General features: G+C 41.3%; 1 protein-coding gene across 1 annotated transcript; it reads right to left on the bottom strand.

Annotated features, from left to right (window-relative positions):
• Positions 1-268: 268 nt before the first annotated feature.
• Positions 269-15837, bottom strand: LOC147884821 (soluble inorganic pyrophosphatase 1-like). Its single transcript, XM_087397073.1, has 8 exons — positions 15620-15837; positions 15223-15251; positions 12719-12784; positions 12490-12597; positions 12217-12282; positions 1651-1771; positions 803-884; positions 269-706 (listed from the first exon to the last, which is right to left on the bottom strand). Exons 1-8 carry the CDS (start codon positions 15750-15752, stop codon positions 664-666), a joined length of 648 nt encoding a protein of 215 aa, XP_087253199.1. The 5' UTR covers positions 15753-15837; the 3' UTR covers positions 269-663.
• Between the last annotated feature and the right edge of the window lie 4927 nt (positions 15838-20764).

Here is a 20764-nt window from a genome sequence, read left to right as displayed (position 1 = left end):
ACCATAAGGCTACAATTAATCGTGTTGACCCGATCACTTCACAAATATGCACCACAAAAGTTCAAAACTCCGCCCCGCATAAGATCCGCATTATATGGACTGCAATCTATAAAATTCCCATTCCCATCATTAGTCACTAAGAAATGCATGATTTTCCAGTAGTAGTCACATGCCTCCAACTAGGGGTGTTACACTCACTGTTCTAGGGGAAAAAATGTGCGTAATTTCCATGATTACGAAGAAAATAGTGCAGTACATGAATGCATAAACCATCATTATATTCCGTAAGTCATTAAGTCATCACAGCATTGATAAAAATTTCACTCATTCGAAAATGGGAGATTCATATATTTGTCTTTACCATATCCCAGTATAATGTGAGCAAAGAGGCATCTTCACAATAAAATGATTCAAACTGCTATACTTCTTTCAATCCCCATGATAGTCTGTCTGTAATGTGCAATCTTTAGTTTTGATGCATGTTTGTTAAATATTCTTCTGCCAAACACCCATGATTAACTTTGAGCCATGATCTTTAAAATGACTTCTATTTGATTGTTCGACGACTCCATAAATTACAAGAATCCGTCCAGAGAGATCACAACAAAAAGCAGAGTCTCTACCAGGCATTTGAAAGCCTACTCAACCACAATGAAGTCTTTGTCATTGACGCAAACTCTCGACAATGTAAGACGCATATAGGTCCCTAAGACATTAACAAAAGCACTGTTAGAACCAATGCAGAAATGCTATCTATTCAGAAAAAGGAAGATTTGCCATAAGAAGTCATTTAAAACCTTACATTGAATGTTGTACCGCTTCAATTGCACTACCAGCAGGAAGGAAGTCATTAACTGCTACTTCCTTGTTCTCATTTTTCTTGTCTTTGGGAAAACTCCATTAAGGTCACATCCCCATAAGCACAAGTTCTTCCATTAAGAATTAGCAAAGCCTAATATTCAACATTTTGTTAAAAAACAGGACAATTATCTGTTGTTAGAATAGTGCAAAAGGGGACTTAAGCTAGGGGTATGCTAAACCTTGATTTTTCTGCATTGCAAAGCTATTGGGGTGTTAAGCCCCTTTGTTTGTGGCTCTGACCATCCCTTAATTCAAGCCGGCTGTTTCTCCACACACAAAAAAAAACCCTCCCACCCCCCCCCCCCCCCCAAAAAAAAAAAAACAAAAAAAGGGAACCAGAAAATTATAGATGCAAAGAAGGCACAAGGAAAAAGCAAGCATCAACCAATCAAATTTCAAAGTCACAGTTACAGAGCTACATAGAGTTGCCATCATACAAACTTTGGAGGGCTCTCTCACATATGCTAATATCAATCAACCATAGAATATAGACAATGAGTACACCCATTCTGTAATGAGAAGTTATCGGTGTCCAAGGATAAAGTAAACAAGTATGGTGATATGCTGTAGTTTCAACTGTCATGACGAAGACCCAGTGAATAATTTCTGTTGTGTTCCATGCTAACGATAGCACACAGAATTCAAATTTCTATTTATAGGGATCTCATAACTCTTTATCAGCCGCTTCAAGGTTGAGTGAGGATCTACAACAAAACACATGTAATCTTCAGAACGTTACATGCAAATAGACCTCAACTACAGAGCTAGTAATCCGCTCTTCAAGGATACAGTCTTCAAAGAAACGCCGAATTTCTTGCAATCGATGTGGAGGTAGCTCCTTGATATCTGAATAATGTCGAAATTCAGGGTCGTCTGCACAAACTGCAATGATCTTGTCGTCCTTCTCCCCCTACAATTATGGGACAGGCAGGTAATGAAAATTAAAATGTGATGGCTTATTAAGAGATCCCATGCCTAGATGCTCCATCTCTCTTGCTCAACAGATATTGTACAAACCTCTTATGGATACAACTTTCATCTTAAATACATTCAATACTTTGGCAATCTCACATGGTATCCGAAAAGGAACACGAGATGAAGGAACCATGATCGAAGTTCCTTTGCTCTATGAAAGGAGTTAGACATAAACTACAACCATTCTCACATTAAACGAAACTAATCGTTTAAAAAAGACATCATGTAAAGAAAAAGGGAAGACCAGATGGAGGAGTAGAGCTACAGTATTTACAAGACCAGTAGTACAATGGGATGACCACCCCGTCCAAACACACATGCAAAACAAAGCGTAAGAGAAGAAAAATAAAAGGATATGTATTACATGCCTGCGTGTTCCATGTACACAACGCCGCAACAACATATACACTCAATCTAAAGCACTGACCAACATCAGTACATTCATTTATTTTCTTTACACCTAAAAATACTACGAGGCTCCTTTAGTCAGTAAGCTTTGCGCACTCTATTGCACTGCTGAGTAGCTAAGAACTTACAGTATGTGTTTCAAATATTGTGAAAATGGGGTATGGCTTAACACATGCAATGCATTTGACAGATGATGTGTGTGACATTTAACCTTGTAGGTGCCTGTCGTAAGGTGAAATTTTTCAACCTATGTTTCGATATTACATGATTGGTGTGGGCATGTTCTTGGAATCTTCTACACATACATGTGCTGGTCTGTCCTCATGTGTGCATTCGTGCACTTGCATATGCACTCAATTTTGAAAATCAAATTGACATTGAAAGTGTAGGTCCAATTCGGATTTGTTAGTATTTTCTCCATCCTTATACATTGAAAGTCTTCCTCTTGGTGTAGTCTGTGCGTTTATGAAACATGGCAATGATATTGAAGGGAAGAGGAAATGGAACTGTCTAGTTTTGAATGAAACTACAGACGCGCGCGCACACACAGACACACACACATTTTTCAGTATGCTTATGCTTATAGCTTAAAGACCTGTAGTGCTTGCTGCCATCTGCAAATAGAATGGAAGTACTCCACTCCCATCATCTGTTTTAGGATTTCTGCCAGAAGTAACATAGGAACAATTTTACCTTGAACCATGGAAACTGGTTAAAGAGGTCTTGAAACCAAATGAGATTTCTGCTCATCACTAGACTTCTCCAATGATTAGTCCACGGGTGCTGTTTTCTGGAAATACCTACTACCAATGGAATTCTCCTTTAGAATTATACTTTGGTTCAAACAGCTCTACCAACTGCATAGCTTCATCCAGAGTCTGGGTCCAGATGCCATAACATCAGAAGCAATAGCTGGCTTCAATACCTAATACCTATGGAGTTCTCCAGAATTATACTTTGTTTCAAACAGCTCTGCTAACTGCATAGCTTCATCCAGAGTCTTGGGTCCAGATGTGATGACATCAGAAGCAATAGCTGTTAGAAATGGACCAACAGAGGGTACGCACAGCGGAAGACTGATAGAATTGCCCAGGAGCTCACACGGTGTGGTGTGGGGTGTGGAATCACAAACTTCTTAACTTATGTGCATAAAATAGATGTGCAGACTCATCCATAGACAATGAACCAGCCAGATAGAGAAACCACCAAAATAACATATTTCTGTCCAAAGCTATGGACACAATAAAAAAGAGAGAGAGGTCCAGAGTCCCACCAATGGTGTGGTCCTCTTAACTTACCACAAAATACTCCTATCTGCTGGCTATCTCTAGACGCGAGCCCGTGTGCTCCACCTCGAGTGTCTGTAAACTTTCTGTCCAGAATGGTTCTCTCTACCTTACTGCCTGTAGATCAACCTAGGTAGGCAGCACTTACTAGCTCAGTCTGCAGCCCTCTTTAGGTCTCCTTCACCTCCTGGGAAAAGGCCCAAAGAAGCCCTGCCTGCTGTTCCTGTCTGCTGTAAATCTGCTGCTCCAGAGAATGAATAATGAGGGCCTGGAGGTCCTCCTTTTATAGGTCCCCAGGGGCTGGCAAAAACCGACCAGCCTGCCCATTCTGGCCGACCAGTCTGTGGCTGGTCCAGCCCTATAAGGGCTCTCAAACCGGGGGTTTAGGACCACACTTCTAGGGCCTTGGCCCTCCAATCAAGGCAAGGGCCCAGCCCTATATAAAGGCAAGTCCCTGCCTAATAGCATCCTCCTTTGCTGCTCCACCAGGCCTCCATGTGGCTGACCTGACATGCTGGACTGCCCTGCCTCTGCTGCATCCCTTTCCAGCACCCTGTTCTTCCCACACGTGTGCGCCTTTGCTGCGCCATATGCAGCCTCTGTCCCGCCTCCTGTTCACCTCTATTAGGGGCCTGTTCCAGTCCGTACACACAGGCCTTGAAGCACCTCTGCCAGGCTGCTGTGCTGCCCACATGGCAGCTCATGTGCTGCCCATGTGACAGCCCCTTTTGGCTGTCCTCTCCCTGTGAGGTGCTGCCCATGTGGCACGTTCCCTCCCTCACCCTTTCTTTTAGGTGCATACCCTAGGTCCCCCTCCCCCATGCTCTCCTCATATGGGGGCTTACAGATGGGGAGGTGACCTTTCAAACAACAGCTGGCTGCAACCCATGCATAAACTTGACCATCCTCTCTTTATCAACACCCTTAACAAACAGGGATATCCTCCAAAACTGCTTAATATACTGCTTAACTGAACCATGTTGCACCAGGTCATACCATTGGCAAACTTTTTGGTCAGCAACAAAAGGTGAGAGAAATGTTTCAGCATCTTATGCTAAAATTCCTCCCTAAATGCAATACTGCAAATTGAATTTTGGCAGTGTCATCCCCGGGACACAGTTTGAAATAGCCCTCCAATTTGCTCAGCCGCTCCTCCAACTCATTTGGTGAAATAGTCTCATCTTTGACCTTTTGCAAAGTGATTTGATGCTTGTAATCTTTACCCATGACCAGCTCTTTTCCCATCTTCCTCTGTAATAAGTTGTTGAGACAACGTCTATCCTTTCTTGAGGGATGCTTGATATAACTTGAAGGTATTAGGTACACCATCATGGGCTGTAGCATTGGCTTGACCACTATCTGAACCACGGGTGGGGACAGGTGTAGATTTAGAAGGTGGTTGTAGATCTGACCTGGCTTCAGCCATGAAATCATGCTTTCCTGGGGCTGATCCAGCCTTCTCCGAATCCATATGCCTCAGGGCAGCTCATCCCTAGCAATCTCCTTTCCTTTAGTCTCTACTCTGTTCCTTAACAAATTAGCATCTCTTCTTATGGTTCTCAAGTGAGTGAAAGCATTATCAGCTTTGTCCTGCAATCTTTTTCCACACCATCTATCCTCTGTCCAAAAATGAATTGAGTTGGTCAAATTGATAAAGTAATTGCTCCTGTTGGTCCATGAATTGCTGCATCATTTTTATCATTTGTTCCTACTGCTCCATCACCATGAAGTCCTCAAATTTAAATCTTGGACTAAAGGTGAGGTGACTTACAAGATGATGAACTATGAGGTAGTGAAATGGGCCCATAGATTTCTCAGAAGGAGCATTCTCTACTGGTTCATGTTCACTCGCTTGACTGTCTTCAACAGGTCCAATACTCAAGTTGTTGTTTCACCGATTCTGCCCCAATTCTTGAGCTTCATAATAATCCATACCCCTATGCAATGTCCCTTTTGACTTGCCGTTTCTGGCATTATGGGCAGACCTTTTTGAAGAAATTGGATGCCCCGCTCCCAAATAACCACTTAGAACCGTTACCCCCAAATGGACTAGTTTGTCGCAAAATGAGCTATTATCTCAATCAAATCTCCCAAATGTTCAAGGAAAACCTGAATGAAAGGATTCACCAGGAAATATCTAATCATAAATCAAATCCATAATTGCAGATTATAACCAGAATTCGCAGGTCAGGTTTTTGAAAGAAAACTGGAAAATTCCTACGTGATCAAACAATCACAAAGGAGGAGTAACCCAAACAGAAGGTAGATTAATATGATTGCACCTAAAAGTAGCCAGATTCATTATTTGGGAACTAACAGCCCAAAGCTCCAGAAACTTTGATCAAATCACCATCACGCTTGGCCAGTACTCTCCAAATAGTTGAGCGACACCTTGCACCAGAACTGATGAAAAAGGGAGCTATATATGTGCAGATCACAGCAGGTTAGGATCCTCCAGCAATACGGATTTGCCCATATCTCCTCCACTTCTACTCAAATCTCCCCCAAACTCTGAAAATAAGTTCTAATGATTAGGAAGACCAGATTGAATCACTAACTTTCAATCATCACTTTCTTGATTGTAAGGCAACGTTAGATCAATGCCTCCAATGTGGGGTCCGATTCTCAACGTTTTTTAGATTCCAGCACGTAGGGTGAATAAAGAAGAGAGAATCAAAAAGCTGAGAGGTCTCCGTTGATTCAAAAATATCCAAAATTTGACCCTCCAGAAGGCTAGCACGTGGCAGAACACAGGGTCCATGTCACTTCTGGTGACAGATTTTTGCACAAAAGTGGGTCTTGGGCTGACAGTGTGATGCTCCAACCTTTAGAACAAATGAACCACAAAATCCCCATGATCTTGCCCAAAATCTGCTCTGATACCAACTGTAATAGGACTTCCACTACTGGTTGCTAGTAGTAACTAGTTAGGGAAAACCAGAGAAACCACATAGCAGGCATAACAAAAATAGGAAAGAAAGACAAAGAAAAAACTCTCTTACTAGAACGAGGAGATGGGATCCAGGGAGCTCCCACAATGCTGGCTAGCTAAAGCTAGATTCAGTCCTTGCACTTGCACCATTCAAGGCCGATGCTAGAAAGTACCAGAGAGTTATGGATTCGAAAGTGTAGTGGACTCGAATGTTCCTGCACGTACAGCTGAAGCCCCTTTTAAAGGGGCTAAGGAAGTGGGCCAGCACCTAAGTATGTGGGGTTATTGAACGAGAGTGCCAAATTGCATGCCCTCGTGAAAACCCAGTAAAAATTCTGTATGTACAACAATATTAAAGAGACAACAACTATTTTATAAACTAATAGGGCCCATTATTTAACTGACCACTAAACTATAACTTACTACTATTACACACACGTACAACAGATGTGTGTGCGGGTGTGTGCACGCGCGCGCGTGTAGACACACACACACACACACACACACACATATATGTGCACACACACACACACACACAAGCCTTTGTAAGACTAGAATATATCCAATCATACAAATTCAGATTTTTGTTGTTCTAAAGTCCAAAATTCTACATTGAAAATAAAAGAGAAACCGAAATAGAAGAAAAATGAGCTAACAAATTTTTTTGAAAGACAAAAGGTAGATATACCTAGCAAGCAAAGCAATTCTTATGTCATCATCAGTGCCCAAGAATAAGCAGCTATACTGGGTTTCTAAAAACCCAAAGTGTCTCTTGGCCAAATCCAGTGCTTACTAAAATACGTCAAAGGGAAAGATAACAAGAAACAAAGAAGAAAGGAAGAAAGTGACTAAGCAAAAATAAACAAACATATAACGAAACAAGAGAGAGTAAAAACAAGAATAAAATGTGTGTGCCGGGTGTGCATACATCCATACATATGCATATTTACGTACGTGTACACACTTTTTTTTGGGGTGAAATCCATAAACTTTATATTACAAGGAGTAGTTCCTTGAAAAGGAACATGGTAATACATCAGAAAACGTCATTATGAGACATGCAAGCGAAAGCATCTAACTAATGAGCACACAGACAATCATAAAATGATGGTCGTAATGACATCTAGAAAAAGTGAAACTTGGAGAAGGTGGGATCACCAAAGGGTCTTTCCACTGATTCCAAAGTCCCCAATAACGAACCCATGTGAAGAAGATTAAAACCAAGTCGTGGAAAGATTCCAAATGGCCAAAAATGCTTTCCAAAGGAATCCAAAACAAGTAGTGGGAAACGCTACCTGGAGACGCTGCTAAAGAAACTGTAAAAAATAACGAGTCTCACGGCATTGCGAAAAGAGATGAGACAATGATTTCCTTGAAACCAAACATTTGCGACAACTGCAGAAGCAATATGTCTTTGTGCTAGGAGTTGACCAGAAGGAAAAACTCCAGGCATCACTCTTCGTACGTATGTGTACACACACACACACATTTTTTGGGTGAAATCCATTTGTATTCATATCACAAGAAGCAGTCCCCAACAAGGGGACAACCATTTAGAGCATCAAAAGATCTCATTATATGACAAGAAAGCAGGATAATCATAATTCCACGCATGGAGGCAGTCATAGAATGATTGCTGTAAAGATGCCACCAGACCAGCATCATCAAGCACACCTCCCAGAAGGCATATTCCTTTGGACCAAATGAAATAAGAGCAACGGAAGTGGAAACACCTTTGACCAATGAAGACTCTCAACATGCAAGAAGTTTCCAGCAAGAGTATCCCGGCCATGCCATTTAAGATTAGAGTATATGTGCTTCCAATCAGAGAGCAAGCGAGTGACGAAAGGACAGCCCTTAACACTGCCATGAATCTAACCAAGGAGAAAATGGCATTGGGTAGGCTACCAGCGACCAAAGGCTGCAGTGGACAAGTGCAAAAGTATATGCCTTGTCATAGAAAATGCCAAGCACACCTCCCAGAAGGCATATTCCTTTGGACCAAATGAAATAAGAGCAACGAAAGTGGAAACACCTTTGACCAATGAAGACTCTCAACATGCAAGAAGTTTCCAGCAAGAGTATCCCAGCCATGCCATTTAAGATTAGAGTATATGTGCTTCCAATCAGAGAGCAAGCGAGTGACAAAAGGACAGCCCTTAACACTGCCATGAATCTAACCAAGGAGAAAATGGCATTGGGTAGGCTACCAGCGACCAAAGGCTGCAGTGGACAAGTGCAAAAGTATATGCCTTGTCATAGAAAATGCAAGTGAATATTTAGAATATTCAAACCCCCACCCCCATTCATTTTTTGTGAGCAAAGGTGATCCATAGAAAGTAGTCTGAGGGCTTTACATTGGTGACATGACCGCTAGAAAAGCTCCACAATATTAGACATGCAAATAGGAGATGTCTTGCTTGGCAAACATCATTGGGGCAAAGTAAGCAACTATGAGTAATTGAACTATGCGTAGAAGAACATGTAATGGCATGGAATGGAGATGGAATGCAAGGGAGCAAACAACAACTGAGGAAAACAAAATGTACTTGCAAAATGGATAATGAAGAAAGTACAAGAGTGGCCAATATATGGCCTCAAAGTCAACTGGTGACTAGGACTAGTCCTAACTAGCCTAAAAGGCCATACCAAGGCTAAGTGCTAACAAACCCACCTCCATGGTGTATATACCTTTGTAAGACTAGAATATATCCAATCGTATAAATTTAGATTTTTTGTTGTTCTAAAAAGACTAGAATATATCCAATCGTATAAATCTAGATTTTTTGTTGTTCTAAAGTCCAAAATTCAACAAAGAAAATAAAAAAGAAAACAAAAGAGAAGAAAAATAAGGTAACAAAACTTTTTGAAAAACAAAAGGGAGACATCCTTAGCAAGCAAAGCAACACTTATGTCACTTATGTCATCATCAGTACCCAAGCATAAGCAACTTAATAGTGAGTAAAAGATCGCTATAGTTAATGGCTGAAGTATCCTGGATACATCTCAAGTATACCTAGAAACCATATTATGATTGCACATGTTTGTCCAAGATAGATATAGCAACCTATGATAGTGACAAGGAGATCAGCATCACGTTATAAATGGTACCAAGTGTAAGGCATGCTGAAAAGCCTCAGACTTGGGTCATGATAGAGCCATCGTGAAGAGATCTACTAAGTTACCCTCCATGGGAATGTAGGACAACTGTATATCTCCAGCTGAAAGCCGCTCTCAAAGCATAATGATAGTGCAATTCAATGTGCTTCATACATGCATGAAACACGGGATTACACACAACAGCCAAAGCACTTTGGCTATCATTGTAGATAATAGTAAACGTGTCCTAGCTGACTTGAAGATATGAAAGTAGCTTGCGTAGCCAAATACACTTTATGCCACAGGGGTGTAAGGTGCACCCGGTTTTTCATGTTTCGCGCTTAAAGAAATTTTTGCATACAGGTGACTCACTAATCGAAGGTGTGGTTTTGTTTCAGGAGATAGAGGATATTGCAAGGTGCCAGCCAACAAGAATCCTGGACCGAGGAACAATGCATATACGAAATCGGAAGATACCCACGGTGTTGGTTGCATGGCATGGTCAGCCTCTATCGGAAGCTACCTGGGAATCCGTATACCAGTTACGGAGAGCGTTCCCAGATTTCATCATCGAGGACGCTGATGCTTGAAGAGGGAAGGAATGTTATGCTCAAGCCGAGATAGCATGACCTCGGAAAGATCGGTGGGCATTTTCTCTTAGATGACCAACTTTTGTAATAGTTAATGTGCGTAATTGAAATGGTCAAGAGAAGTAACTGCAAAGGTCCTAGGTGAGGGTGAAATGGCATTGACTAGGTAGTTCTGAGTGCTAAGGCCAAGGTGCACCTAAATGTGCAATAATGCCAAGGGGCAAGTGGTTTTTAATGTGCCCCAAGAGAGGGGTAAAAAGGTGCACCAAGTGGAGAGGCTAAAATGATGACATTTGGCAAGGAGAACTATCTAGGGAATTGAGGGTCTCGTGGATAAGCATGAAAAAAAAAACAAAGGAATGTATGAATCTGAAGATCTGTGATCCACGAGAGTTAGGCTGGGTGGAACAACTTAATGCCATCGCCCGTGAGCTGAGTGAATGTAGAAATAGAAATTCAGGCTAGAGATAAAGTCGTTGACAAATAACATCCCTACTGACAATAACCTTTAATGTAGTGGGCTGAAACAACTTATAGCCTTTGCTTTGGGAGCTGTAGCCCATGAAGATGCATTTGACAGGTTTATCTTGCAATTTATGCCTCAGCTGAGAGGGAATATGAACAAATGCAAAGATCCAAACACCCTCATGTGAGAAAGCACCGGCTTACGAAGTGTCCATGCCTCATAAGGTGTAATTGTCTTCACTGCCCGAGTAGATGCCCAATTCAGCACATAGTTTGTACACATGAGAGCATCTACGCAAAATTTGTTAAGGACAGATTCTTCCATTTTGCAACACCATTCTGTTTCAGGATGGAGTGCATTGATGAAAGATGCCCCGGGCTGCCAGAAAACCAGCAAAATCTCGAGATATATACTCAGCCCCCCTATCAGTAAGGAAGGTCAAGAATTTACATCCACTCTCATTTTCAGCCATGGCTAAAAATTTCTTGAAGCACCAAAAAACATTAGACTTGGCCTTGAGAGTATAGCCATGTGTGTCTGCTATAGTCATCCACAAAAGTGACAAAGTAATAGAAACCCCCAAGAGAAGTTGTCTGCATCGAACCAAAGACATCATTGTGCACGAAGTGCAAATGCATCTTTGGAAGATCCAAAACCATGCATTTTGACCAGACGTTTATATTTGAGGTGCCCCAACCTAAAATGCAAAAGGCTTTCCTGCAATGTATGACTGCAATAATTTGCAAATGTCAATGCATCAAAGCATAAAACTGCCCTGCAAAGCGTAACCAACTGTCAAAAGAGACTGAAAAAGGGGATGACTAGAAGTGTCAAACTGCACTTGGATCAAAGACTATTTGATCAGTCAATGACTATACTTGGATCAAAGACTATTTGATCAGTCAATGACTATGTGTTGTAGATGGTTGAGGCAAAGCAGAATGACACAAATCACTGTACGGCAGAGGTGTTGTTAGTGCGGGCAAGTTAGGCAAAATTCAGCCCATGGCTTGGGCCCGATGGGCATGTTGGCATGCTGCCTTGGAGACATCTGTCTGAGGGTGGATCCATGTCTCTGGCCTGTGAACTAGAAGGATGGGACCCATGGAGGCGTGCGAAAAGTGTTGGTGGAGTCCACATCCTTTTGTAACTCCTAACAACAAGCCTGCTTATCATGTGTTGTCCCTTGGCAACTTCAACTCTCACCATGGTCAATCTCAGAGGCTAGAAGTTTCAATGTTTGCAAGGTGTTTGTGATGATAAAATTGTGGGTTATCTTGGGGCATGTCAGATCCAAGTCCGTGGTCCTCCTTATGTACCTTCAGACAAGAACTACATTGAGGACTTTTCCGCCAAAGGTAGGCAAACCCTTTTAATAACCAACCATGTGGCAATATGATGACAATCTAATCAGTGTCCAAAAGGGTGATCTAGATGGATTTGGCATTGCTTACCAAGCGTTATTAAAACGTTGCACAGAGAACAGAGAAATCAATCAATCCACACAGTACATATGCAAACACAGGGGGACAAAAAAAATCCTTGAAAACAAATAGCATTGATTTACTAAAGAAGTTCAAAAGTACTAGGAAGTAGTACCTGATCAATCATAGGCATCAAACCAATGGCCTTAGCACGAAGAAAAGTGCCTGTCAGGACTGGTTCCTAGTCAAGAGCAAGTAGATAAATAGCACATCAATTGAAATGCAACACCATCGCAAAAGTAATATGTTCAGTGTGAGGGTGCATCATTTCTATTTATCAATTGAAGTGCAACATCATCGTAAAAAGTAATGTGTTCAGTCTGAGGATACATCATTTCTATTCATCAAACAGAAAGATAGATGTATAGATAAAAAATAGTAACATTACCTGCATGAGAACTAGAACATCAATGGGATCATTGTCTTCACCGAGTGTTCTAGGAATGAAACCATAATTGTGAGGATAAACAACTGATGAATATAGAACCCGATCTACCTGCGTAATAATGAGCAATAAAAATAAAGAGCCATCACCTCATCCTTTTAGAAAACCCCAGCATTCATGCCTTCAAACAGCAATTTAAAGTGAATGCAAATTCAAAGAGACAACTCCTCACCTTAATCAAACCAGTCTTTTTATCAAGCTCATATTTCACCTTGCTACCCTTTCCAATCTCCACCACCTATATAAGTATAGAAAACAAAAACTTGTTACATTGAAATCGAAGCTTCTAAACATTTCTAAATGTTTCATTGCCCAAGAAATGATGATCTACTACCAAACTTGCCAAGTCTCAAGTTTGAACTTTCTATCTCAATTTGAACCTACAAGCATGCCTTTCTCCCTGTTTCACTCTTAGCCATATTTTCACATTTCCAGGGCCTATGGGACATAACTTATAAAGTGTGTATCTGGCATCTTTTACAAACTTTGATTTTTTGAAACTTGGGCCCAGATTTCAAATTTTTTCAAATCCTGAGATGTTTCAAGTTTTGAAACGTTTCTGGTCACTATATCTAAGACTAATACAAAGAACCAAAAAGTTGTATCATTCAAGTAAGTTAAAATCATATTCTCTGAATCATAGCACATCAAGTCATAAACTGAATTTTTTTTTGAATATTAGTTGGTTAACCAAAAATGATCTTCTCTTCTAAAGCCAATTCAATTGCACTTCCAAGTCATAAACTATATATTTCTTTGAATATCAGTTGCTAAGCTGAAAATGCACGCTCAATGTGTAGTTATTAATTAATTTTAATATGTCTGCTTGCTTGTAGTTATATTAATTTTAGCTACTCTGCTTTGAGACTGAAAACCTGTAAGTTAAACAATGTAAATATATGTATGTTTACATAGGTAATTCAGCAGACTCTATTTATAGGTAACCTGTACTTCACAGTGTTGATCTTTTGTTCCAAGCAAATCAAATGCCAGTTGACTTTACACAAAAACTCCAGTCTTGAGATATATTCTAGTCTCCTAGCCAGACAAGAGAGGATACACAATCATCCAGGTAGTACATGTGCAGTGAAGTACACTGCAAATACCCCAGCACACACATATCCACACATACTCAACCATAACAAAGCCTAGCAATCACGAAGAAGGCTTATAAAAAAAATAGTCCACATTCTCTTCATTTAAGCTACGACTGTTCATGAAGCCTATGAAAGACTGCGGAAGGCAAAGACGAGAAGTCACCAGAGCCTAACACAGAAGTTGAAAGATTCGGAGCCAAAAGATGGAGATACCATGTCCATGACTCTCTATTAGACAAGAGCAATAATATACCAATCTGTTTGATGAGTGCTGCAAAAGAAACCTAGAAGAGCTGTTAGACAAAATTGTAGCTTCAGCGCTACATGTCTGACATCACCAATGGTGAACAGAGGTCAGGTGGCAGCTAGTGGAAAATGTCATTTAATGTGCACGCATAAGAGTGCAAATTTCGGTGTGAGTGAGAAGAGAGGCGACTTAGAAACTTCCGTGAGAATCCTTGGAGTTGTTACTAAACAGGATGTTTAGTAACTCCTCATTCTGCGAACGAATGCCTGCTTCTTTCGACAGACGATACTCTCATATTGTCTGTCAGAGTCAACTAAGTTGAGAAAAAAAGTCCAAGTTTTCCTATGTGTTTCTCGAAGGAAGTGTTGAACAGAAGTTGAACTAGTGCTTGGTGGGCAGCGTATGTTAAGGTAGTCATACAAGACAAGTTCAACAAGGATGAAATTGTGCACTGACCTGCGAATGCGTTGAGTACCACCCAGTAAGTCACCTGTGGTGATGCACCAACGCTAGACATAAGAAGAAAAATAAATCTGTGTACTTGTGCATAGATTACAAGGGTCTGAATAAATTGACCATGAAGAACAAATATCCTAATTGGCTTTGTGAAGCTAAGTATTTTAGTAAAATCATTTGAGCACTGGCTATCACTGGATACGGAAATTTGCGGGAGATGTGCATAAGACGGTCTTTCATACACGATTTGGCCATTATGTGTTTTTGGTGTTGCAATTTGGACTCGCTAATACAACATCAACTTTCCAGCATATGCTGAAAGATCTGCTTCATCCATATCTAGGAAAGTTTGTTGTGATCTTTTTGGATGACATGCTTTAGCTTTCTTAAAATATTTGATATGGGGAGAAGCTGAAAGCTTTAGATGGATCCCGACAGTATTTGCTGGAAGCTCTTACAAGTTGCACATTAAAATGTGCAATAAAATGTACAATTTTATTGCCTAAAATGTAAAAGTTTTCCTTGAAATACATTAGCGAAACAAGGCACACGCAGAGAAACAATAAGAATGAGCAAAATCCAGGCAGGCGAACAGAGCTTCAGCTATACATGCAGGGTCAGATGAAACCGATTTTACCAATAAGACCGAGCAAAAGACATGTGGACAGAGCTTCAGCTATGCAAAAGTTGAAAAGTACGCAGAAAAACTCATTAAAACAGTCTTTTACGTTTAAAAAGAAGCAAAATTGAAATTTTCACTCCTGATTCTACATGTTAAAGAGTCGACTAGTGTTCATCATATCAACCCACGGTTGTTGGCAAACTTCAGCCAAAATCCCAGCTCTTAAGTCAAAAGTTTGGCTTCATGGAACTTACACAATTGAAAATCGACGGAGCTCCAGGCCCTGCAAGCAATTTGCGAAGGTCAAACAGAATTCATTCAGTCGTCTCTCTCTCTCTCTCTCTCTCTCTCTCTCTCTCTCTCTCACACACACACACGCGCGCGCGCACACAACTCTTCACACACCACCCTCTTCAGAAACGCCCACCTCGCTCTCTCTCTCTCTCTCTCTCTCTCTCTCTCTCTCGCACGCACAACCACCACACTCGCACAAAAAACACACCTCCAATCACACAATCTTCAACACCATTTTAAAAAAAAATACCTCTCTCCCTCTATCGGCCTCTCTTCTCTCTGCTTTATCTGTCTCTCTCCAGAAGCGCGCGCAAACACCCAAAAACACAATCGTTTCCACCAAAGCTGTAAACTTGCCGATTTCCAAATCATGCCAGGGATGGGCTGCAACGGATCGGCGGGTGAGGGAAGAGAGGATGCGCTCGTTCAAAGGTGCAGCAGAGAAGGAAGAGTACCCACGAGGAGCAGGGTGACCATTCTCAGAAGCCATGATACCCAATGGAGAATTCGGACAGGGAAGGTGGCTGCTGCACACGAGAAAAGAACCACCTTCAAATTCTTCAAAAACAAAGCGAAGGTTCATTGATTTCATCAATGGAAGCCACCTTCCACGTGGCCAGTCATCTAAATGAACAATCTTTTAAATTGGAATGAAAAAAGTAAGCTGACAATATCAAAATTGTATGCTTTATGCTTTTTTGCTTTTAAAACTCAAAGATATTTGAATAAAACCTTCATGATTGATATTAATTAAAATCAATTTAAAGGCTCATCATTGTAAGGGCTAAAATCAATTTAGGGGTTCATATTCATTACACTTGATTCAAGGAGATGGAAGAAAACCGAAGAATATGATTTATGTTAAGTTTTGAAAGTCAAGAAAAGGAAATACCTTACTATAAACCAAGCAGGCAAATAGTAGGTCCGAGTGTGTTTAAGCGTTCCCGTCTTGCGAGTACCTCAACACAGAAACAGATAAGAATTTAAAATATGCAAAAGCAAAAGTCAACAAACAAGGTGAATTCAAAACATATATATAGATATATATAATATAGTTTATATAACCATACATAGTGTGGGCGGGGAGGCAGCGCGCTTCCTTTCCCAAAGAGTTATAATCCGAGGGAACGGGCCTGTCCTTGTACGTCGAGATTAGAATCGTCAAGAATATTAGCGCCGAGATTGAGTATCGTGAATATGTAAGAGACTAAGTCTCAATGGGCGTGTTTGTCTTTCAAGTTGAACATCTAAATTCATGCACGCACCAAGTATGTACATCTGCTTCACTTTCTGAAAAGATGCAAAAAACAAATGGAAATAGTATTAAATACGATACATTGAACAACAAATCATTAGTCTAGCTTCTTTCAAATTTATATATATAACTTGCTACATGTAGTGTTGGAATGTAAACGACATTTTCGAGGCAAGGTCATAAACATATGTGTCTGTCAATCAAAATCCCCAATTCTGATATGAACTAATCTCTCCTGAGTCTCCACTATGTTCCTCAACAGAGTGTCTTCCTTGATCACGTCATCACTGTTAGACTTCTCTACCTTACCTCCTCAATCTACAACCACTTGTCCCCAACCTTTTTTCCTTCAGTCTCTCTTTCTTCCATAAAATCGATGGCATACTCATCAATGGCCAATTCTCTTTTTCTTCTTGCCTGATTTCAAAGCTTTTGGAGTGACGCTGCTTCGCGACACAAAGCAAGCAATATCAAATTTGACCATGCCACCTTCTTCCACCATGTCTTGGTGAGAGACGACATCTATAGTACCCTATTGCTGCCTGTTTTGGCTCTTGGGGCCATTCGCGAAGATATGGTCGATGCCTGTGACGCACTAAATTTTGAAACTGCAACGTAACTCTTACATCTCCAGTGATTGATCTTAAGTGTAGAGACTTACCCCTTGCAACATCTCGGATGATAGATTTGTACCTTGGTAGAACGCAACGCTTCTGAGCACCATGACCACATTTCATGAAGAACCGCAAGAGCTTCAAAACAAAGCAATTCGCATCTTTCCAATTTGAGTCTCATGCGGAGAGATGATAAAGTAGATGCTCCAGGTATGCTATTCGACCACAACGAAAAGCAAACCAGCATAGTGCTATATAAGGAGATAGAGCAAGTTGCAAAACGTTGGGTGCGTGGCAACACAACTCTCGTAATCACTCGAAATCCTGTGTTAATGATCACCTGCTGTGATGAGTTGAAGCATAGGTACTTTTGTACTGCCTTTTGTGGGGGTCTCCTCTCACAGTTGTTATAAGATGTGACCTCCGTTCTTGAAAGTACGGGTATTACTTTCCCCTCTTCACTGTCTACCAACAAAGATGGCATTAGAAGTGCCACTTCATTCTCTCTTATAGGCTTGAAAGCCTTGATCCGTTTGATCCATTTGATACTGAAGAGGTTTGTAACACAAAGCTGACGCATCAATCTCCAATAAGGGCCATAAGGAGCGAAACCAATGTTTGTGCTATCAAATGCACAATATATGCTCGCTGCTGTTCGTGGTGGAGAGGTGAAGGCAAGGTCGTTTTTGAAACTCACCTTGTGTAATGACTTGTTCAGCTTGCTAAAAAACACCTGGTACACGCAAGGCAGCTATTGTCTAGCCAGGAGCCTGTGGACATCTACTCGACGCTAAGTCTTCTCGGCACTGCCATGTTAGCGGTAGAAGCAACTATTCAAGGGACGGAACCCAACCGAAGGCTCATCAAAGGGCGATGGACTTGGGAGAGTCTGTGGAGGGAGTGGTGTGGAAGGTTTCCGAGCAAGTGGAGGTGCCCAAGGACAGGCGTTTGGGGCAGCGTGCTAATCATCCCTGTATCAGATTGTAGAGCAAAAGAGAGTCATCTTCATGCATTATCACTCCTCGAGGTTTTGGCTATGACGGAGCTCGCTTTGCTCAGCATAGAGCGTGCTAATCATCTCCGTATAAGATTGTAGAGCGAAAGAGAGAGTCATCTTCATGCATTTCTACATGAATCCCGGCTATGGCGGAGCTCTCTCTACTCAGCAAACATCATCCTAATCATCTCTGTATCATTCATTTCTACATCAATCCTCAAGCTTTTCGATTGAGGCATTTTCGACAAGTTCATTGATTTGACTGGCTAGGGAAAGGGCGGGAGCGAGGAACTGAGCAGGAAGAGGGGAGAAGTGAGGAATTTGGGTGGTACTGATTAGGAGGAAGCTTACCTCCAATTGGATGACGGAAAACTCGGTGATTTTGGGAGGAGAGCAATGGAGAGGGCCGAAATTTTCGTGATTCACAGAGTCTAAGCGAGTTTGCTAACATTTTCTCTTCCACAGGGTTCGCTCGATGGTTATGACAGTCTTGTGGCAACGATCAAGCAAGTCAATGTGGTGATCTCGGCTGTAAAAGATCTGGAGGCGGAGAAGACTAAGATCATTTCAGCCATCAAAGAGGCTGGAACCGTAAAGGTAACGTGACGTCCATGCGGATTGATTAGAGAGCTACTTTGCATAATTTATTTCGGCAAGAAGCCTGATTTCGCCTGATCCCGGTGCCTTTTTCGTGTGTGATTTACTCCTTTCAGTGCTTCTTCCCATTGGAATTTGGCAATAATGTCAGCCACGCGAAAGGGCTGTTGGTTCCGCTTCCTCTTGGCGATGGAGGAGGAGAAAGTGTCCTTGGCATGGCCTGACTTTTCAGGCTCTTTCCAAAAAAGAAAACCATGCCCCAAAATAAAGCACAAATCATTCGATAAATCTAAAGCTTTTCCTTTCTCATGAGAAAAACATCACAAATTTGAAAGAATGCTTGTGGCTGTTGAGATCATCCAAGATCAAGGGCTTAGAATTGAACACTTAAAAATTTGGAAGAATGCTTGTGGTTGTTGATATCATCCAAGATCAAGGGCTTAGAATTGAACATGTGGTGCAAGGAGAGATCAAAAATCCAAAACTTCCCTCTAGGCTACCTATCGTAACAAGTTGAAGGACTTTTGTCCCTGCCCAAAAAGGTTGGTAGAGGAATTTCCAAGAACCAAAGGCAGAAGCAACGGCAAACGAGTAGGGAGACAATGGGGTGCACCTTCTTGGATGTATCACGGGAGATGATGGAGGGGAAACTTGAGATAGAGAGAGAGAGAGAGAGAGAGTTCAACGTGGACTAGTAGTTGTGTGTGTGTGTGTGTGTGTGTGTGAGAGAGAGAGAGAGAGAGAGACAAAAGCCAGTGAAATAGTAAAGTCGGATGTGGACCAATACTCGTGGAACAACAATTACAACGAAAAGAATTTCAAAAAAAAATGAATTTCGTTTCTTGGAGGCTAATTTCATTACTAAGACCTTCCCTTCCACAAGTATGAGGAGGCCCTCCTTGCTTCCTATGCTACGCAATTGCGGAGTTGGGGAAGCCCACTTCAGGTGTAGGGTTCATTGTAGGTTGGGCCTCCTTGCGTCCTGACAGGCAATTGGCGCAGTTGGGGAAGCCCACTTCAGGTGTAGGATTCATTGCACGTCCCTTTCTATCTGTGAAGGACAACAAGCAAAAGCCACCAACAAAATTGCAAGAAGCTGATAAATCAAGCTGTAATGTACATTTGTTAGCACTGGCTCTCGTAGAGACAATGCTTTAGGATTGAGTTGAGTTGGAGTTTTGTGATTATTCTTAGTTTTTAAGGAATTTTTATTATGAACTTTTAACATTCTTAACCTTTGGCATTTCAACTTATAGCTTGTGTGTGGCTGTTGGTGCTTTTTACCCCCCTCCCACATGGCTATAAATCAATTCAGGGGCTCCACTCTCCCTCCATGCTTGAGCTCTCCCTAGAACGATTGCCTTGGCTTTCTCCAGCTATAAGTCTTCAAGTCACTTCAAGCTTTTCGATCGCTTGGCATTCAACTATACATGCTTCCAATACCAAACTTGTATGGGTTCTGCAATGAGTTCTAGTAAGATTTGTCATGTACTTGAATTCTAAGTGAGCTATAATGATGTTAAATGTAATTCGAGGGATAGTATTGAGCAAGCAATGATGCACTAATTATGAGGCAAGCAATGATGCACTAATTATGAGGCAAGCAATGATGCACTAATATCTTCGGGGTACATAAACTATGGTGCAAACATGAAACTGTGGGCCACATGTCTTGTAAGGGGCTGCATGGGCCACAGTCCTATATAGACCACCTAGCCATCCACATGTCACAAAGAAAGCAGTGTACAAGTACCCACTTAAGCAGTCTCCCAAAAGCTGTAGGGGTTTCTTACCTTGAAATAGGATGGATTTCAAAGCACATTAGATCAACATGAAGCACAATAAGTCTCAAATCCCAAAGACAAACATCATATCTCACGTGGTGGATCTAATACAAGCCTCGTGAAGGAGTGTTGTCATCATGGAAGACACTCATGTGCTTTATTACAAAGCTCAATATATGAGGAGATTGCACCCTCGATATCTTTGTAAAGTATTTATTATCATATAATGTAGACTTCTCTTTCCTCCCCAAAAAA

The sequence above is a fragment of the Dipteris shenzhenensis genome, chromosome 26 (genome assembly GCF_047967505.1).
Source record: "Dipteris shenzhenensis isolate YYH24624 ecotype China chromosome 26, Dip_SZ_1.0, whole genome shotgun sequence".
In the NCBI taxonomy this organism is placed as follows: Eukaryota; Viridiplantae; Streptophyta; class Polypodiopsida; order Gleicheniales; family Dipteridaceae; genus Dipteris; species Dipteris shenzhenensis.
Note: the sequence above shows the minus strand (reverse complement) of the source record. Positions and strands in the feature narration are given on the sequence as shown.